The sequence below is a fragment of the Asterias rubens genome, chromosome 6 (genome assembly GCF_902459465.1).
Source record: "Asterias rubens chromosome 6, eAstRub1.3, whole genome shotgun sequence".
NCBI classification, from domain to species: domain Eukaryota; kingdom Metazoa; phylum Echinodermata; class Asteroidea; order Forcipulatida; family Asteriidae; genus Asterias; species Asterias rubens.
Genome location: NC_047067.1, coordinates 21,899,680 through 21,916,550, shown reverse-complemented (window position 1 = coordinate 21,916,550; position 16,871 = coordinate 21,899,680). Strand labels below are relative to the sequence as shown.

General features: G+C 37.8%; 1 protein-coding gene across 2 annotated transcripts; it reads left to right on the top strand.

Annotated features, from left to right (window-relative positions):
- The first annotated feature begins 5,355 nt into the window (after window positions 1-5,355).
- Window positions 5,356-15,566, top strand: LOC117291166 (acyl-CoA 6-desaturase-like). 2 transcript variants are annotated; one of them, XM_033772728.1, is made up of 11 exons: window positions 5,356-5,466; window positions 9,151-9,384; window positions 9,644-9,739; window positions 10,042-10,239; window positions 11,011-11,112; window positions 11,886-12,072; window positions 12,319-12,395; window positions 12,950-13,047; window positions 13,439-13,615; window positions 14,384-14,509; window positions 14,999-15,566. In XM_033772728.1, exons 2-11 carry the CDS (start codon window positions 9,184-9,186, stop codon window positions 15,048-15,050), a joined length of 1,314 nt encoding a protein of 437 aa, XP_033628619.1. In that variant the 5' UTR covers window positions 5,356-5,466; window positions 9,151-9,183; the 3' UTR covers window positions 15,051-15,566. The 2 variants fall into 2 exon arrangements, with proteins under 2 accessions (XP_033628619.1, XP_033628620.1); XM_033772729.1 differs by lacking the exon at window positions 5,356-5,466 and adding an exon at window positions 6,796-6,943.
- Window positions 15,567-16,871: the final 1,305 nt, after the last annotated feature.

The following is a 16,871-nucleotide window of genomic DNA, read 5'->3' as shown; positions in this document are numbered from 1 at the left end:
ATCCGGCGAGTGCACGGGTTGGCTGGTGCAGTTAGTACACCTCCCCCCTCTGTGTGCTGTTTATACACACACTACACTAACAATAATGGCTTTACGCATCACTTGATTTTAGCATAGGGTGAATATCACAATTTGATAAACAAGATAAAGTAAACAATTATTTTGCGTTATGACCGATAGTTTTTCTCTGCTGTTTTATGAACAATTTGTGTTGATAATTTTATTGTTTTCCGTTGATAAGTTTATTACACAACAGAGAGCTGTGTCGAGCCGAGATTTGGGATGATGTAACAATATAATATTCATATAATAAAAAGACCACCCATACAAATATCATAGTATTTTATTACCTCATAAAATAACAAAAATGTTCATGGATTTAGGAAACACATGAACATATCTTGTTAAATAAGCCTGTCTGTAGGGTTGATACTACGGTTTGATCGGTAATACTTGCTGGGTAGATTTTGTGTTCTTTGGGAATTAGGTCTGTTTACTTGTTTACTTTTCCATGAAAATAATTATTGCAAATGTTTTTGTTAAAAATAACTATTTATGTCACATCAATATAAATCATTGTTTTATTGCTAAAAGGCAGTGGACACTATTGGTAATTGTCAAAGACTACTTCACAGTTGGTGTATCTCCACAAATGCATAAAATAACAAACCTGTGAAAATTTGAGCTCAATCGGTCATCGAACTTGTGGGATGATAATTAAAGAAAAAATACCCTTGTCACACGAAGTTGTGTGCTTGTAGATAGTTGATTTCGAGACCTCAAGTTCTAAACTTGAGGTCTCGAAATCAAATTCGTGGAAAATTACTTCTTTCTCGAAAACTATGGCACTTCAGAGGGAGCCATTTCTCACAATGTTTTATACCATCAGCCTCTCCCCATTACTCGTCACCAAGCTAGGTTTTACGCTGATAATTATTTTGATTAATTACCAATAGTGTCCACTGCCTTTAACATCAAAGTAGGTGATCCCGTAAAAAAAAACTTAAAAAAAACTCATGCTTGTTTGTGTTCACTGCGTCTTAGTTTTTATGTTTACATGTCAACTTATTTTAACCCCTCTTCGGTGGCTCTTCCTCGGATAAAAAAAAAACCAGCACAATTAATAATTTTGAAAATACTCAAACTTTACGACAGTAAAATATCAAACAATATATATCATTTGTTCACTAATTATTATTTCATTTATTATAGGCGTAATGGTATTTTGTTTTGTCTAGTTGCATAAAGAATTCAACAAGGAAAAACGGAAATAATTAAACGGCAACAGTGCCTGTGTAGTTTATTTTAATGCATATTTTCTGACTAACTGTTCTCTTCAAGGTAGTGTTGTTATAAAAACAGATATAAGTTTTTATGGCCCAAAGTTTGGATTCGAGAAGCTTTAGGTCTACTGTATTCCTTTTTTAAGTTGTGTGTATTCCAATAACAAGCTAAGCCATTAGAAAAAGAAAAGAATCACAACTAAAAAGACAATAAGTTGTTTTTAATACAAGGTCAAGTTCGCGTCTATATAAACGCAAACAAATACAAAAGAAGTGCTTTTTATAAAAAGATTTGTCAAAAATATTCTAAAATTATTTCAACTCATGTAATGTGAGTTTTCTGTCTTGTGTAAAAGGGAAGGTATGCGTTTGGTATATAATGACTCTGAAAATCAATGGTATTATGGCCTTGACAGCAGTTTATTTTATAATGCATGTTTTGACAAACTTTTCGATTCAAAGTACTGTGGTTTATAAAAAAAAAAAAAACAGAAATCGGTATTTTTATGGATCCGAGTTAAATTGTCTAAGACCAGGGTCCAATTTTATAGAGCTGCTAAGCACAAAAATTTGCCTAGCATGATTTCCCAACCAAATTTCTACGTGATTTTCAAGATAACCATACAACAGCTGAATACCAGTAACTAGGAAATGCAACAAAATGGAAATTTGGTTGGTAATCCTGTTTTTATCAAGGAAGAATATTCATGCTAAGCAAATTTTCGTGCAGCAGCTCTATGAAATTGGGCCCAGCCTTCTCACTTGGTGTATCTCCACAAAAGCATAAAATAACAAATAACTTATGTGAAATTTTGAGCTAAATTGGTTGTAGAAGTTGCAAGCTAACTATGAAGAAAAAAAACTAATCATACGAAGTTGTGGGCTTTCAGATGCTTGATTTCGGGACCTCAAATTCTAAATCTGGGGTCTCGAAATCAAATTCGTGGAAAATTACTTCTTTCTTGAACACTACGTTATACTTCAGAGGGAGCCACTACTCGTTACCTAAGGTTTTATGATAGTAATTATTTTGAGTAATTACCAATAGTGTCCACTGCCTTTCAGACTACTGCGGTATACCTTTTAGGAGTAATCTTCATGCACTGCAGGACAAACTCGCTCCAGATTTCTGGCAATTATCTTAACTTATAAATGCTTCCACCCTTTATGAGGGATTTTCACTGGTTATTTAATGTACAACTAGAGTTTATATTTACTGAGTTCCAATTTTCAAATTTATACAAGTACATTTCATTTCGATAATAAATTATTAGAGTTTAGCACTCCGTACTCAAACAAGAGATGTGTCTATATTGATTTCTGGAAATTATCTAAATAAAAATGCTTCTATACCCCTTAAAGACATTGGACACTATTGGTAACTGTCAAAGACCAGTCTTCTCACTTGGTGTATCTCAACATACGCATAAAATAACAACCCTGTGGAAATTTGAGCTCAATTGGTCGTCAAAGTTGCGAGATAATAATTAAAGAAAAAAACCTTGTCACATGATTATGTGCGTTTAGATGGTTGATTTAGAGACCTCAAATTCTAAATCTGAGGTCTCTAAATTCGTGGAACATTACTTCAGAGGGAGTCGTTTCTCACAATGTTTTATACGATCAACCTCTCCCCATTACTCGTTACCAAGTAAGGTTATATGCTAAAAATTATTTTGGGTAATTCCCAATATCGTGTCCACTGCCTTTAAGGGGGATTTTCACTGGAGTTTTAATGTACAACTAGAGTTTATATTTACTGAATCCGAATTCACTAGTACACTTCACTTCGGTAACAAATTATAAGAGTTCTCCTTTCCGTATTCAAACAAACCATGTATCTATAATGATTTTTTCGCTTGTCAATCAGTACCAATGTCTTAAGAGTTCTTTATTCTGTCTTTAGCTTGTTTAGAGAGCCATTTTGTTATTCGTGGCTCCCGGGCTGAATGTTTTCAGCTGTATTTTTAACTATAGAACAACATTTTGCGAAGGGGTGGTGTTTTGGGTACGTAGTTGAAGTCATGGTGGGCAAATTGTAGGAAATCGGACGTGAAACCAACGTTTTAAAATGATTATTCACTTTATGGAAATCTTTACTAAAAATTTGCATAAAGTGAATAATTATTCTAAAACGTTTACTTCTCGTCCAATTTCTCAAATTACTTGGGCACCATGACTTCAAGTACGTATCCAAAATACCCCCTTGCAAATTGTCGGGAACACGTGAAATATATATTAACATAAAAAACACATCAGAATGGAGTCATCTTTTATAGATACATCCATCCCGGGGGCCACGAAGCATAAAGTGGCTCTCTAAAGAAGCTAAAATCAGATTGAAGAAACAACGGTCTCTTATCATGTCGCTCGGCGTTTGCGCATAAGAAATAGCCTCTACCCCATTAAAACCTACTGGCTGAAAGGGTACTTAAAAAAGAAATGTTTGCATAGTACTCCGCATACACTGTTGTACAATCTGCAGATTTTTTTTATTTGAAACAAATTTTTTCAGACGTCCATCATTACACGCATGAGAAACAAGTTGAAAGTTAGAGTGGCCAAGTCAGCGATTCTCACTTTTCCCGTCGCCTTGTGCGCAATTGCCTAGACTTAGGCCTATAGCATGGGGCGGGCAGTTTGGCTATTTGAAGCTGTCATGGAAGATTTTATTAGTGAATTTTTGGAATTGTTATACAATCTTTGGACTGTCTGAACATGGAGGTAGAATTCTTGTTCTACCTATATGGTCTGAAAGAGTTGGGAATGCTTATTTGGGGTCCATTTGTGTAGAATAGTGCTGCCTGGTCTTGGTGCAAGGCATTTCTCGGTTTCAATTCATTTCACGGCTCAGCCAACTCGTATAGCGCCCCCAACGACCGCTCGGCCGTATAGACTACAAACCTGACTTTGCCCAGGCCCCCCGCGGAAGTTTATTCGGCTCTTGCAGTAACAGCCAATAAAATACCAAGTTAAGGTTAATGGTAAAACTACATCTATTATGTTTCACAAACACATTCTATCTCTTTATCGCCTATGGAATAACATTGATCCATTGGCTCTGAATGCAAATGATCAATACCATAATTAGCTATCATATTGATTTTCACCTTCATGATTTGCAGAGGCGCAAGCGAAGCAGAAGGAACGGCACACGACTTACATCTAATGATCGGAAAACTAACCTAAACAAACCCTTTACCCTTAACCTGTTATTTTGTTTGTTTATTAATCGTCAAAAAGAGGGGGGGGGGGGGGGGGGATACAAACCCTTGACCCTTTACCTTTTTTAATCCTAAAAAATGACAAGGGATAAACAAACCATTAACCTTATATCGGTTTTTAATCTGAAAAAGAAAAAACAGACCCATTGCCCATTACCTTTTTTTCATCTTAAAAAAGAAAAAAAGAAAAAACAAACCCGTTACCCTTTTTTTTTTAATCTTCAAAAAGGAAAAAGGAAAAAGAAACCCTAAACCCTTTAGTCTTTACCCTTTTAAATCTTCAGAAAGGAAAACAAAATAACAAACCCCTTACCCTTTACCGTTCTTTAATCTTCAGAAAGAAACAAAGAAAACAAACCCGTTACCCTTTACCTTTTTTTTAATCTTCTAAAAGGAAAAAGGAAAAGCAAACCCGTTACCCATTACCGTTTTCAATCTTGAAAAAGGAAACAGGAAAAACAAACCTATTACCCTTTATCATTTTTTTAATCTTGAAAAAGGAAAAAGGAAAAACAAACCCTTAACCCTTTACCATTTTTCAATCTTGAAAAAGGAAACAGGAAAAACAAACCTATTACCCTTTACCATTTTTTAATCTTCAAAAAGAAAAAAGGGAAAACAAACCCTTTACCAGTTACCTGTTGAAAATTTTGAAAACTGAGATGAATATGGGAATCGGTTCGTTTTGGTTTCCTTACAAAGGATTGAGAAAGGGTTAAGGGGGCAAAGTTCGTTTTCCTTGTTCTTTTTACATTTTAAAAAGGGAAATGGGGCTCCCCCTCGCTCCGCCCTCTTAGAGGCAACCCCACAGTTTTGAGTTTACACAGCGCCATCACGCATCGTGCTGGAGTGGAAGTGTGAAGTAGAATAATTTTGTTTTGTTGGTGACCGGAAAATATACAAATCGATTGCCCGTAACTACAGTCAACACCTAGTTTGTGTAAGAGCCATTAAATGAGGTAAGATTCTGTGAAAAATGTGAACACTTTGTTCCAATTATGTAATTGTTTTTAGGTAGCGTTGATGTATCCGGCAGGATATTTTGCTGACTTAACCAATGGAGATGGTGTAGGTAGTGTGTGAGACAATTGTTTTCACCTGGCTGGTGGTAAATAAAAAGTATGCAAACACCAGAATTGGTTTTCATCTCATAATTCCATAAGAAAGTCACTGATGCTGTCATTGAGCTGCTTACTAGTAAGTAGTAGTAGGCTTTACAACCTCCATGCTTTAATTATGCTTAGTTAAAAAGTGTTCTAGCTCAGCCTCCTATTTATTTAATGTCTAGGCCCGGGAATGGGATAACTTTCCGTATGGCACCACCACTTTTTCACTCGTTCTTAGTAATTTACAAAAAGGGATATCTCATTGAAGTAAATTAGATACTATATTATTTTATATCGAATGAAAAAGTGGTGGCGCCATCCATACGGAAACTTTTCCGACCTAGTAATTGGGGCGCTAGATTCCTTTTTTCGAAATTTAGACATTATCGGTCAGCTAGAAATTAGAATAGGATAGATGACCGATAACGGCGAGGCAATGTGACATGTCATGACCAGGCAGGGGCATTGAGTTGAGGCAACCGCCTTCGTAGTTGCGATAACATAACCCTCCTCTGTCGTCGGGAGGAGGGTTAGGTTATATCGCAACTATCGCCTTCGTTGCTTTCGTGAAGTATCAGGGCTGAATTTCAATTTGTATATTTTTGTAATGTTAAATTGTTGTAGTTCAGCCTTTGACTTGTGCTGCCAGGACAGTGTTTTTTTAATAAACCATTTGGACCCAACCATTTTATTTATTATTATCTGGAAACATTTCCGTAGCTAATGGCACCACCACTTTTTCAATCGATATAGTATCTAATTTACCTCAATGGGATATCCTTTTAAGTGAAAATTAGTTGAAAAGTTATGGCGCCAGACGGAAAGTTATCCTTTTATCTATCTACAGTAGTTTACAAAGGGTCCTTGTTAAACTGTTGTACGAACGTTTCTCTACTCCTAGTCTAGACAGACCATCCCCGATCTGCCTGGTTGATTTTGCTTAATTGCCGAAAGGCATTGTGGGAGGGACAAAGAAAAAAAGACACTATTGTTGTATGCCCCCTTCCCACAGTGCTTTTCGTCCATTCAGCAAAATCAACCATGCAGTAATCGCAATACTGGTCTATGAAGTATTAGTGTTTGAATGGTAATTTCAGGAGTACATTTTGGCACCCCCAACCAAAGCCCAACCATCTGAACAAGTCGGTTACTGGTTGGTCTGCACAGCATCGTCACCGCGCTTAACCGAACACGCGAAAATGCTCAACTGATGACCAATGTCTCTTGTTAGGGTCGCCAAAACGTACCCGTCGGCAACAATTGTTATATTCAACATTAAACCCACTACGACTAAAAAAAAAACTGCAATAAAAACAGTACTAAAATGATGGTGAGTCTTGTACATTTGGTATAAATAATTTATTTTATCATATCAAGGAATAGTTTAAATCCACCAGAACTTGAATTCGATGCTCTTAACCACTCGGCCATGACACTCTACAAATGTACAATGTAGACCAGCGTATTGGCACTAAGAGTATTTATTATGGGGCTAGGCTATAGGCCTACTACATAGAGTAAGGTCCCTGTCCTTACTCTAGGCCTATTACTACTACTAGGCCTATCACTTTTGAGTAGTTATTTTGATTGTGAACCTCGGAGGTCTGTATTATTCAGCAATCATCATTTGAGAAAAATTATTCAAATTTTCAAATTTTTGTGCGTTCATGAAATTCCAACATTTCAATCTCTGTTGTTCGTGATGACCAAATCATTTATTGTCTGTTTTGATGTGTTTCCTGGCAGTCAAGTGTTGTACTTGCAGACTTTGGATCTTCATTGTATTGTGAGGACATAAATTGATAGTTTTGTTTACCACAGGTCTGTTCTGTGGATTAGCCTATTCAGTGACTTAGAGTTTCATTAGCAGCCAATTTTGTTGTTCTATCATTTTTGGTGTAAAGAGCTTTCAGTAATAGGCAGTTCAGGCACTTCAGCGACATAGGAATTAGGTATTTTGCTAAAAATACCCTAATGTCAGACAAATATTCCACCACCAGCCGCTCATGTGATTACCGCATTGGTGCGCCAGACAGAGTTTGCCCTTGAATCTTTTAGTGACTGCAACTGGCTAAGTCTTCTGAAATGCAGGAATTTCATGGCGACAAAAATCTGTAATAAAATAATTAATCGCCTGACAATTCAGTGAGTCTTTTCTACCAGTTATGACCAGTCTTACTTGAAGGTTAAAAGACAACACGACACACATGAATAGGTTTATAAGTGTGACATAAGCAATGAAGTGAATGATACATCAAAGAGAGAGGGTGAGGCCAAAAGCACACAGAGCTAAAAAGCAAGGGGGTACTGGTAAACACTGAACAGGGAGACAAAAGGGCACAATGGGATTGAGCTTTTCCACTAGTCAAGATTTCAAATGAAATATGGGTGCTTTTCAACTGATCTAGCCAGCCGGAGTCCTTAGGCAGATTTGTTGGCTGGTCCTCACAGGCTTTTAGCATTTTGCCAGTGGACCTCTAAAAGTGAAGAACACTGGGACAGTAGAACAGTCAATAGGGAGTAGCTTACGATACGCGAGCAAATACGTGAACGTTAACGTCAGAAAATTATGTTGTTTAAAGTCTCCTGTTTTTAGCATACATGAAGATACCATTTTTCGTGTCAGGTATGTATATGTGCAGACATCATACGTGAATATGTAATAAGCCCAAAGTGGTGACGTCACATAGAAACAAGAAACATTTTTGAAGTTCACGTTCAAGTGTTTGCTCGGGTAATGTTCAGCTTAACCTCGTTATAAAGCTTGGGCGTGCATGTGCAGTTAATAAAGCTTGGGCGTGCACGTGCAGTTACTTTGGTTAATTTATGTTGTTTGAAATCAGGGTACCGAGCAATTTTTACCGTTTACTGCATAGTGTAACGGTTAGTGGGTAACCTGAGTCCTATAGGACCATGTTACACATCCTGTGTAGTTCAGTCGTATTAAATCATAATCTATTTCCTCATTGAATGGGGTTTTAGAAGATCATTGTTCAACAGTATGTAACTCTGTTGTGTACAGGTACTATGGAAAACTCGGTACAGTAGATTTGGTTTCCTGTGAACAGGAAACAGGCAAGTGTTGAACAAAATAAATTTCCCTCTGGCCAAAACATTACACAGACTTAAAACCCCTGAACTAACTAAGATCAAAACAATTTCGCTCAAAAAAATACGGTTACCAGTCAATAGACTAATATGTGACTGTTTTTTACTTATTTTTGCACAGAGGGAGATTGTTTAGCAATATTGTTTGCTTTAGCAGCTCATGAAATTGGACCCTGGCTTGTTGCTTGCCAATTCACTGTTGTATTGTATACTTAAACTTGCACAATCCCTGCTTATATAGCAATTACAGGTTGAATGACGTGCAACCCCAAACAAAGTTGTTGAAAAAAGGGAGACTGCTAACATAGGGCTGGACAGCTCAGTTGGTAGAGCACCCGTACGTTAATCTAGAGGTCGTTGGTTCAAGTCTTGCTCCGGTAAATTTGTCTTTGTTCACAATAACTGTGTAATTCCATTATTAATTTTTAGATATGATGAGCTGAGTGGATTCATCACAGCACGATGGGTAAAGGTCAGCAAGGTCAGAGTTCAACTCAGATCAACTTAGATGACACCTACTCCTGGGATGATGTGAAGGAACACAGCAGTAAGACAGACAAGTGGGTGGTGATTGAGAATGGGGTTTATGACGTCTCAAAGTGGGTGACTAGACACCCAGGAGGGTTCAAGGTTCTGTCTCATTATGCTGGGGAGGATGCAACGGTGAGTTTCTTAGGGTGTTAGTGAAGAGGGACAAGTGGGTGGTGATTGAGAATGGGGTTTATGTCCTCTCAAAGTGGGTGACTAGACACCCAGGAGGGTTCAAGGTTCTGTCTCACTATGCTGGGGAGGATGCAACGATGAGTTTCTTAGGGTGTTAGTGAAGAGGGAAAAATGCAACCTTGTTCGTGGGAATCGAAGGGGCGTTCGATAGGAGTTTTCAATAATCGTTTCATAACTTTTTGTCATTTTGTCACGCCAGGATGCTTTTGTGGCGTTCCATCCAGACAAGACCAAAGTCAAGAAGTACCTGAAGCCTCTTCGTATCGGGTTTCTGTCTCCGGAGTCATCAACCAAGGTTTGTTTCAAACTGTCTCCTTGATACTGCTTAAGATGTTTCTGCTTAGCAGAATTGAGCATGATACCAGTCACAAATTGTACATGAGTAGTTTAGCTGGTATCTTGTATTATAATTTGTTGTGCTACACTACTTTGGCGCTTAAGCAGCTCTTGAAATTGGGCCCAGATGACCTGCTTGGCAACAGACAGCGCAGAATAGAGTGAGATGGAGAATTGGTGAGGAGGCTTTTCTCCTGCAGTGGAGTGAAACAGGCAAGACGACAACCTTCACAATATTGATGTGTCTGTGTTCTGTTTCAGAGTGAAATAGTAAGTGACATGCGCAGTCTCCGCACCCAGGCTGAGGAGATGGGTCTCTTTAAACCTAGAATGGGGTTCTACGCTGCTCACCTAGCCCACATCCTTGCTCTAGAGGTCCTAGGATGGATGGTGCTATGGTACTACGGAACAGGATGGTCACCTTATTTACTAGCCGCTGCAATTCTCACAACTTCACAGGTATGTTTGAGATAACAGAGAAAGCGTTTTTTGCTAATAAACAAACTGAGCTGTTTTTTTCATAGACGACCGAGTGTTAGTAAAACACTAATCATGTTATGGAAAGGTTTGCCGTAACACCATGTAATGACTATCTCTAATGAGTTGGGGTGGTTCTGAAAACACCCATTGGTTAATTCAACTCGACGTTTTGATCAGTATGCTCTGATCGTCTTCTGGAGAAAGAAGACGTTCAGAGCATACTGATCAAAACTACCCCAACTCATTCAGAGATAGTGATTACATGGTGTTACCGCAAACCTTTCCATATCGTATTTCCACCATGCAAAAATTCAAATCCTACTTGCTAATCATGTTAACAGATATTTTAACAAAATTCAATGTTTTCTGCAAACTTTCAATGAAATTAAATACCTCCCATGATTGGTTGCTGTATTTCCCAACAATTTCAACACGATGTTTGAATATTTATATAACATTGTTACAAACAGTAACCATCTGGTTTTTTGTTTTATGGCTTTCCAAAGTTTAAACTTTGGTTGGCAAAAAACTTGGGCCAGGAAGTTGCAATAGAAAGGTCTATAAATACCAAACTATGGCTCTAAGGCAAAATAGTCTGGTCCACCTTTTGTGTATCAATATCGACATGTATGACTCTTAATTGCATATAGGGGACCAGACAATGATCACCTTCGGGGATTGTTTGGTTGAGAATAAAGTGATGGTTGTAAATCCGTTTCACTCAACCCTTTTCTTTGTACTTATTTTTAGGCCCAATCCGGATGGTTTCAGCATGACTTGGGGCACTTGTCCGTCTTTAGCCAATCTCGCTGGAATCACTGGCTGCATAACTTTGTCATCGGAGGATTAAAAGTAAAGTCACAGGCATCAGCAAGGATTTATTTCATTGACTTAAAAAAATTGTCAATCCATGAAACTGAACCCTCATGACACTTGACCCTAGGTCTAACACCGGCCTCAGCTCATGTACCATCCCTAATCCCTGCTGCCCTTTCTGGACACCAGACTAAACCCCCATCCAATCACCATTCTGCAACACTGACCCCAATACCCCAATACGTGTTTCTGGTTTCTGGTAAGGTGGAGGCTATTTTACTATTTTACTATCTTGATCAGTAGTATCAAATAAAACAACCTAACCTAGGCAAAGAAATATCCTTTTTGAAAATTGTTGAACGGTTACAAAATGTGGCCCAATGGTTAGACTGCAGGACTTGCAATCACAAGGCTGTAGGTTTGAATCCTATCAAGCTAACTGCTGATTTCAAAATGACTAGAATAAGTATTGTCGTGTAGTTACTGAATTAAAATTTCTTGATTTATGCAACTCATATTAATCATATAGGCGTTAACCCAATGTTTTTTATGAGAGAGAAAGGTTGTTGCAAGCTTGGCATTTGTATCGCCAGGCCTGATACTTCACGGAGGCAACAAAGGCGATTGCCTCTATGTCCCTGGTCATTGCCTTGGTGCCCTTGAAATTTACAATTTCTTCATAGGTTGCCCTTTACCAAGGAGAATGTCTTTGTGCCCTTTTAAAAACGAACATACAGGCTTGTATCCCCTTGTGGGCGTTTGACGAGTTCCCTTGACTGGAACAAACTACTTTTGTTTTTATTTTGCAGGCAGCTTCAGCTCACTGGTGGAACTACCGGCATTTCCAGCACCACGCTAAACCTAACATTGTCAAGAAGGATCCAGACATCACGATGCCGTACCTCTTTCTGTTTGGGGAGAAGATGCCGATCAAGTGGGCCTCTCAGAAGAGGGGATTCATGCCGTACAACTACCAGCAGGGATATTTCTTCCTGAGTAAGTCACAAAGTTTATAACAAGATAAACTATTTACAGTTCAAGCCTTATGCTTAAAGACACCGGACACTTTTGGTAATTGTCAAAGTCAAGTATTCTCACTTGGTGTATCCCAACTTATATGCATAAAATAACAAATAAATTATGTGGGCATTTTTTACTCACTTGGTCCTTGAAGTTGCAAGAGAATTCTAAAAATAAAAAAAACATTTATGTATGTAATTTTTTGTTTTGTTTTGATGACAGTTGGTCCGCCCCTCCTGCTACCCATCTACTTTCACACCGAGAACCTGTATCACGTAATCACTAAAAGAATATGGACGGTAAGTAAAAGCAATAAACTGAACAACTTTCACCAAACAAAGGAGTAAAAGGGTTGAGAAAACTGAAAGAAGTGTCATGGCCCCCCCCCCCACCCCTTGCTTTGGCATGAGGAAAGGCTCATGCAAATGACTGGCTTCCTGCAACTAGACCAGAGTTCCACCAAAGATTACTGTGCAATAGTTTAAGGTACACTTCAGTTTGCTGCAGAACAGAGCGCTACAAAAACAGCGCAGTCCTTTATTTAGTTCGTCTGCTAAACAGTATTCCTAGACAATAAGAGCATCTTTTGAAAACGTAGACCGTCTTCTTTTTTTTCTAATTCGTTTGTGTAAGCATGCTGTTGAGACTTCATGCTAATTGATTTGCTTTCTCGAATTTGATTTTTGTATTGGCTGATAACTATTGTTAAAGATTTCACAATTTGGCCTTTGGTTGCGATGGAATAATTCCTACGAAACCGATTCAAATCCAATCAAAATCTTTCCTGTGTATTGATATTTCTGTATTTGATTTTTCTTATAATTAAACCTTTGTCTTTCTATTCCCTCCTAAGGATCTTGCATGGACTGTTTTCTTCTTTGTGCGTTGGTTCTACTTTTATGGACCCCTCCTTGGTGGACTCGGTGCACTTGGTCTTTATATGTTTGTGAGGTAAGTCTAAAGTCTTGTCTAAAAGAACAACGTAATGTTTTAATTCAGGATGAAATTAATATTTCCAGGTGACCCTGGTTCGATACCCGGCATGGGCCATAAGTGAGTCGAGTTGTGCGTTGGTTTTCTACTGTGCCACAAAGGTTTTCCAGACCATTCGGTTTTCCTCCCTCGGGAAAAATGAAACACTTTTCGATCTCTGGCTGTGCTCCGTGGTCATAATGGGCTGATGTGGCTGGCGGTCAAAGGCGCCCTTGCATGCGTGCTTCTCGAACTTTGCAATTCTGCTCTTAGCTGCGAGTAAGGATGATTAGCCTCCCAAATTATTAATTGTTATTATTATAATTATCATCTGGTTGATTGATAGATTGTTCTCCCCCCAACCTTCCAGGTTTCTTGAGAGTCATTGGTTCGTGTGGGTGACCCAGATGAACCATATACCCATGGAGGTAGACAATGATACCCAGAAAGACTGGCTGTCTCTGCAGCTACACGCCACCTGCAACGTCGAACCCTCCGCTTTCAACGATTGGTTCACCGGACATCTCAACTTCCAGATTGAGCACCAGTAAGATATAAAACTTCAATGCCTCCATCTTATTTCTCTTTCAGTGTAACCAAACTGAGGCTGGAAGGAAATATAGTCTGGCACCCTGTGTGTGTATGTGTAGGGACTTTTTTTGTTCCCCATTTTCTCATATGGATGATAATTTAAAAAACAATATATATTTGGTTTGTGGTAACACCATGTGTGTATCTACTTGCCAGGTAGAGTTTGTTCTTAGAGAACTGTCTTGCTTAATTCTACTACCGCGGAGTAGATTGTTCGGGTGTTCGGGAGACTACTAAGTTCTGAAAAGAACTGTCCTGCTTATTAACTATTACCTGGGTGGGTGGTAAAGAAATAGGCTGGGACTACTACTTTAGCTTATAGGATCGTAATTAACTGTACTTCCGTGGAGTCAGTTCTTGGGTTGGTCTCAACGTTTCGACTAGCTTGCTCTAGTCATCGTCAGGAGACTAATTACCATCCGCCCAGGTAATAGTTAATAAGCAGGACAATTCTTTTCAGAACTGAGAAGTCTCCCGAACACCCGAACAATCTACTCCGCGGTAGTAGAATTAAGCTAGACAGTTCTCTAAGAACAAACTCTACCTGGCAAGTAGATACACAAATGGTGTTACCGCAAACCAAATATATATTGATACCTCACCATGCAATGCCTCAAATCCTATAATTTAAAAAACCTTCTCTTTTATTTGTTTTAAATCATAACAACACTTGTAGGGCATTTGTGTTGTAATAACTCTCTATTTTGTCTATTTTTGGTTTCAGTCTGTTCCCCACCATGCCCAGACACAACTTCGCAAAGATAGCACCCCATGTCAAGTCCCTGTGTATTAAACACGGTCTCAGCTACCAGACTAAGACATTACTCGGTGCCTTCGCTGATATTGTGCGGTGAGTACCTGAGGTTCCCTGAAGGCCTGAAGTCAGGGATACATTGTTAAAATGTTTGGTACCTGCGAGTGTAGAGGTTGATATTGTGTTTGAAAAAGTCTTTGGAGTGCCACGGCGGCTCTGGGCTGTATAATCCCTAGGGAGCTGAAAAAGATAAAAGGGATGTTTTCGGCACAATGATAAGGACACATATATAAAGCTCATTGATACGTTATTGTAAAGACTGGCTATATAAGTATTAGTTATTATTATTATAAATCACCACTATATACCTATACCATGCTATATGTTGACGAAATATAGGCCTGCACTTGCAATACACTTTGTCAAACTATTCTACCACGACAGTGATTTTGAACACTCTTTTACAAGTACATTTTGTGTTGAGCACTCGCACAGTAGGAGAAAGTTGTGAAAATCATTTTAGAAGGACATTCAATTTTTCTGTACCTTTATATTTAAACAATTTGTGTGTGTTTTTGATTGCAGGTCCCTCAAGAATTCTGGTCAGCTTTGGTATGACGCTTACCACCACACCTAGACAAGTTTGTGAGAGTGGAATGTTGCTAAAAACGACTTGTCCGCAATTCAGATTATTTGGGTTTACCAATTTCGTGGGTTGGTCAAAAGAAATAACTGAAAAATCGAAACTCAATTGCAATGTGCCAAGTAGTTATTGTTTACTCTGGTCACTTTTTGTATTTATACAAAAATAACTAGAAATTCTAAAATACGTAGCAAATCTGATAAACAGAAAACTGAAGAACGGTGTGCAAAGTTGTGTGTGTTTGGTCATAACCTCTTCTGTTTAAGCTACAAAGTTGCATACTGCAATACCTCAATAAGTTGAGATTTGAGGTGGGTGGTTCAAAGCAATTTCAAAAACAAAATTTAATTTTTAAAACATTGTCCTGCAAATTCTCTTACCTATTCACATTATGAAATTGACGAGTGATAGTTTATGATTAATCAAATTGGTGCCTTTTTATGGTTAAAGGAACACGTTGCCTTGGATCGGTCGAGTTGGTCTTTGAAAAGCGCTTGTAACCGTTTGTTATAAAATGCATATGTGTAGAAAGATGTTGTAAAAGTAGAATACAATGATCCACACAAACATGCCTCGAAATTGCATGGTTTTTCTTTTACCTCGTCGACTAACACGGTCGGCGATTTATGGGAGTCAAAATTTTGACCACGCAATTTTGAGGCAAACTTGTGTGGATAATTGTATTCTACTTTTAAAACATCTTTCTAAAATGCATTTTATAACAAACGGTTACAAACGCTTTTTAAAGACCAACTCGACCGATCCAAGGCAACGTGTTCCTTTAAGGTATGCGGAGAAAACAATCAACTTTATTGAAAAAGTTTCTTAGGTTTGAAATTATGTAATATTTCAGCTCCATGTCAAAGTTGTCTTTCACATTTAGTGTGTGCCTTTACAGACAAATTCTGATCTTTGTAAATATTATGATTTGCCTTTTGAAACTCTCAATCCTCAAATTATGCAGACATTAAATTAATATTTTGTTGGAAATGGGAGAAATAAGTAATTCAGTTTTTGTCAGATTTTATTAATATTTTAGAGTACTATTTCCCACCAGTTAGACACAAATGAGAAAGTTATCTTTAACAATTGGTGCCTTTACTGAAAACATTCCGATTGTTTGTAAATATTATGAATTGCTTTTGAAATCCCCGCCCAAATACTGTGCAGATATTAAATTTATATTGCAATTTAGTGGGATAAGTTAATTGTATAATTGTTAACGGTGTTAAATAATGTGTCAATGTACTTAGCTTTCCAACCAGTCGGACACTTTTTACAAGAAAATTTGTTGCTTTTGTTTCTCAAGATATTTTTAAGTATAAAAGTGTTAGAGTTTTGTCTTTGTAAAATGGTCATTTAACAAGGGGCAATTTACAGGCAACCAGTTTCAGGCAATCTCAAAGAAGAGAATCCATTCACATTGGAATGTTCACTCTAGGGGATCGTAAGACATTGTTTGAAAAGTTATTCATGTGTCTTCGCCACTTTTTGTGTTTAAACAGATATATGAAATTGGGCCAATTGTTAAAGAAATATATTTAACCTTCATGAAATCTTATTATTGTTGTACTTTAAATGTTTTTGTAGAGATAATTTTATTTTGTGCATGTTTGCCCTTGCATTTGGTTTGAAGTTTAGTTGGAAGAATTCATTTGGAAATTGTTTAACAATTGTGAAAATCAGTTTTTTATAATAAGTGCCGTAATTAAAAACCTTACGAAATCGTAAGCAAATTTTCTAGTTGCAAATTATTGTTGACAGTTATGTCTGGGAATTATCCCCCTGTGGGCCAGACGATGTTTTAGTTCCATG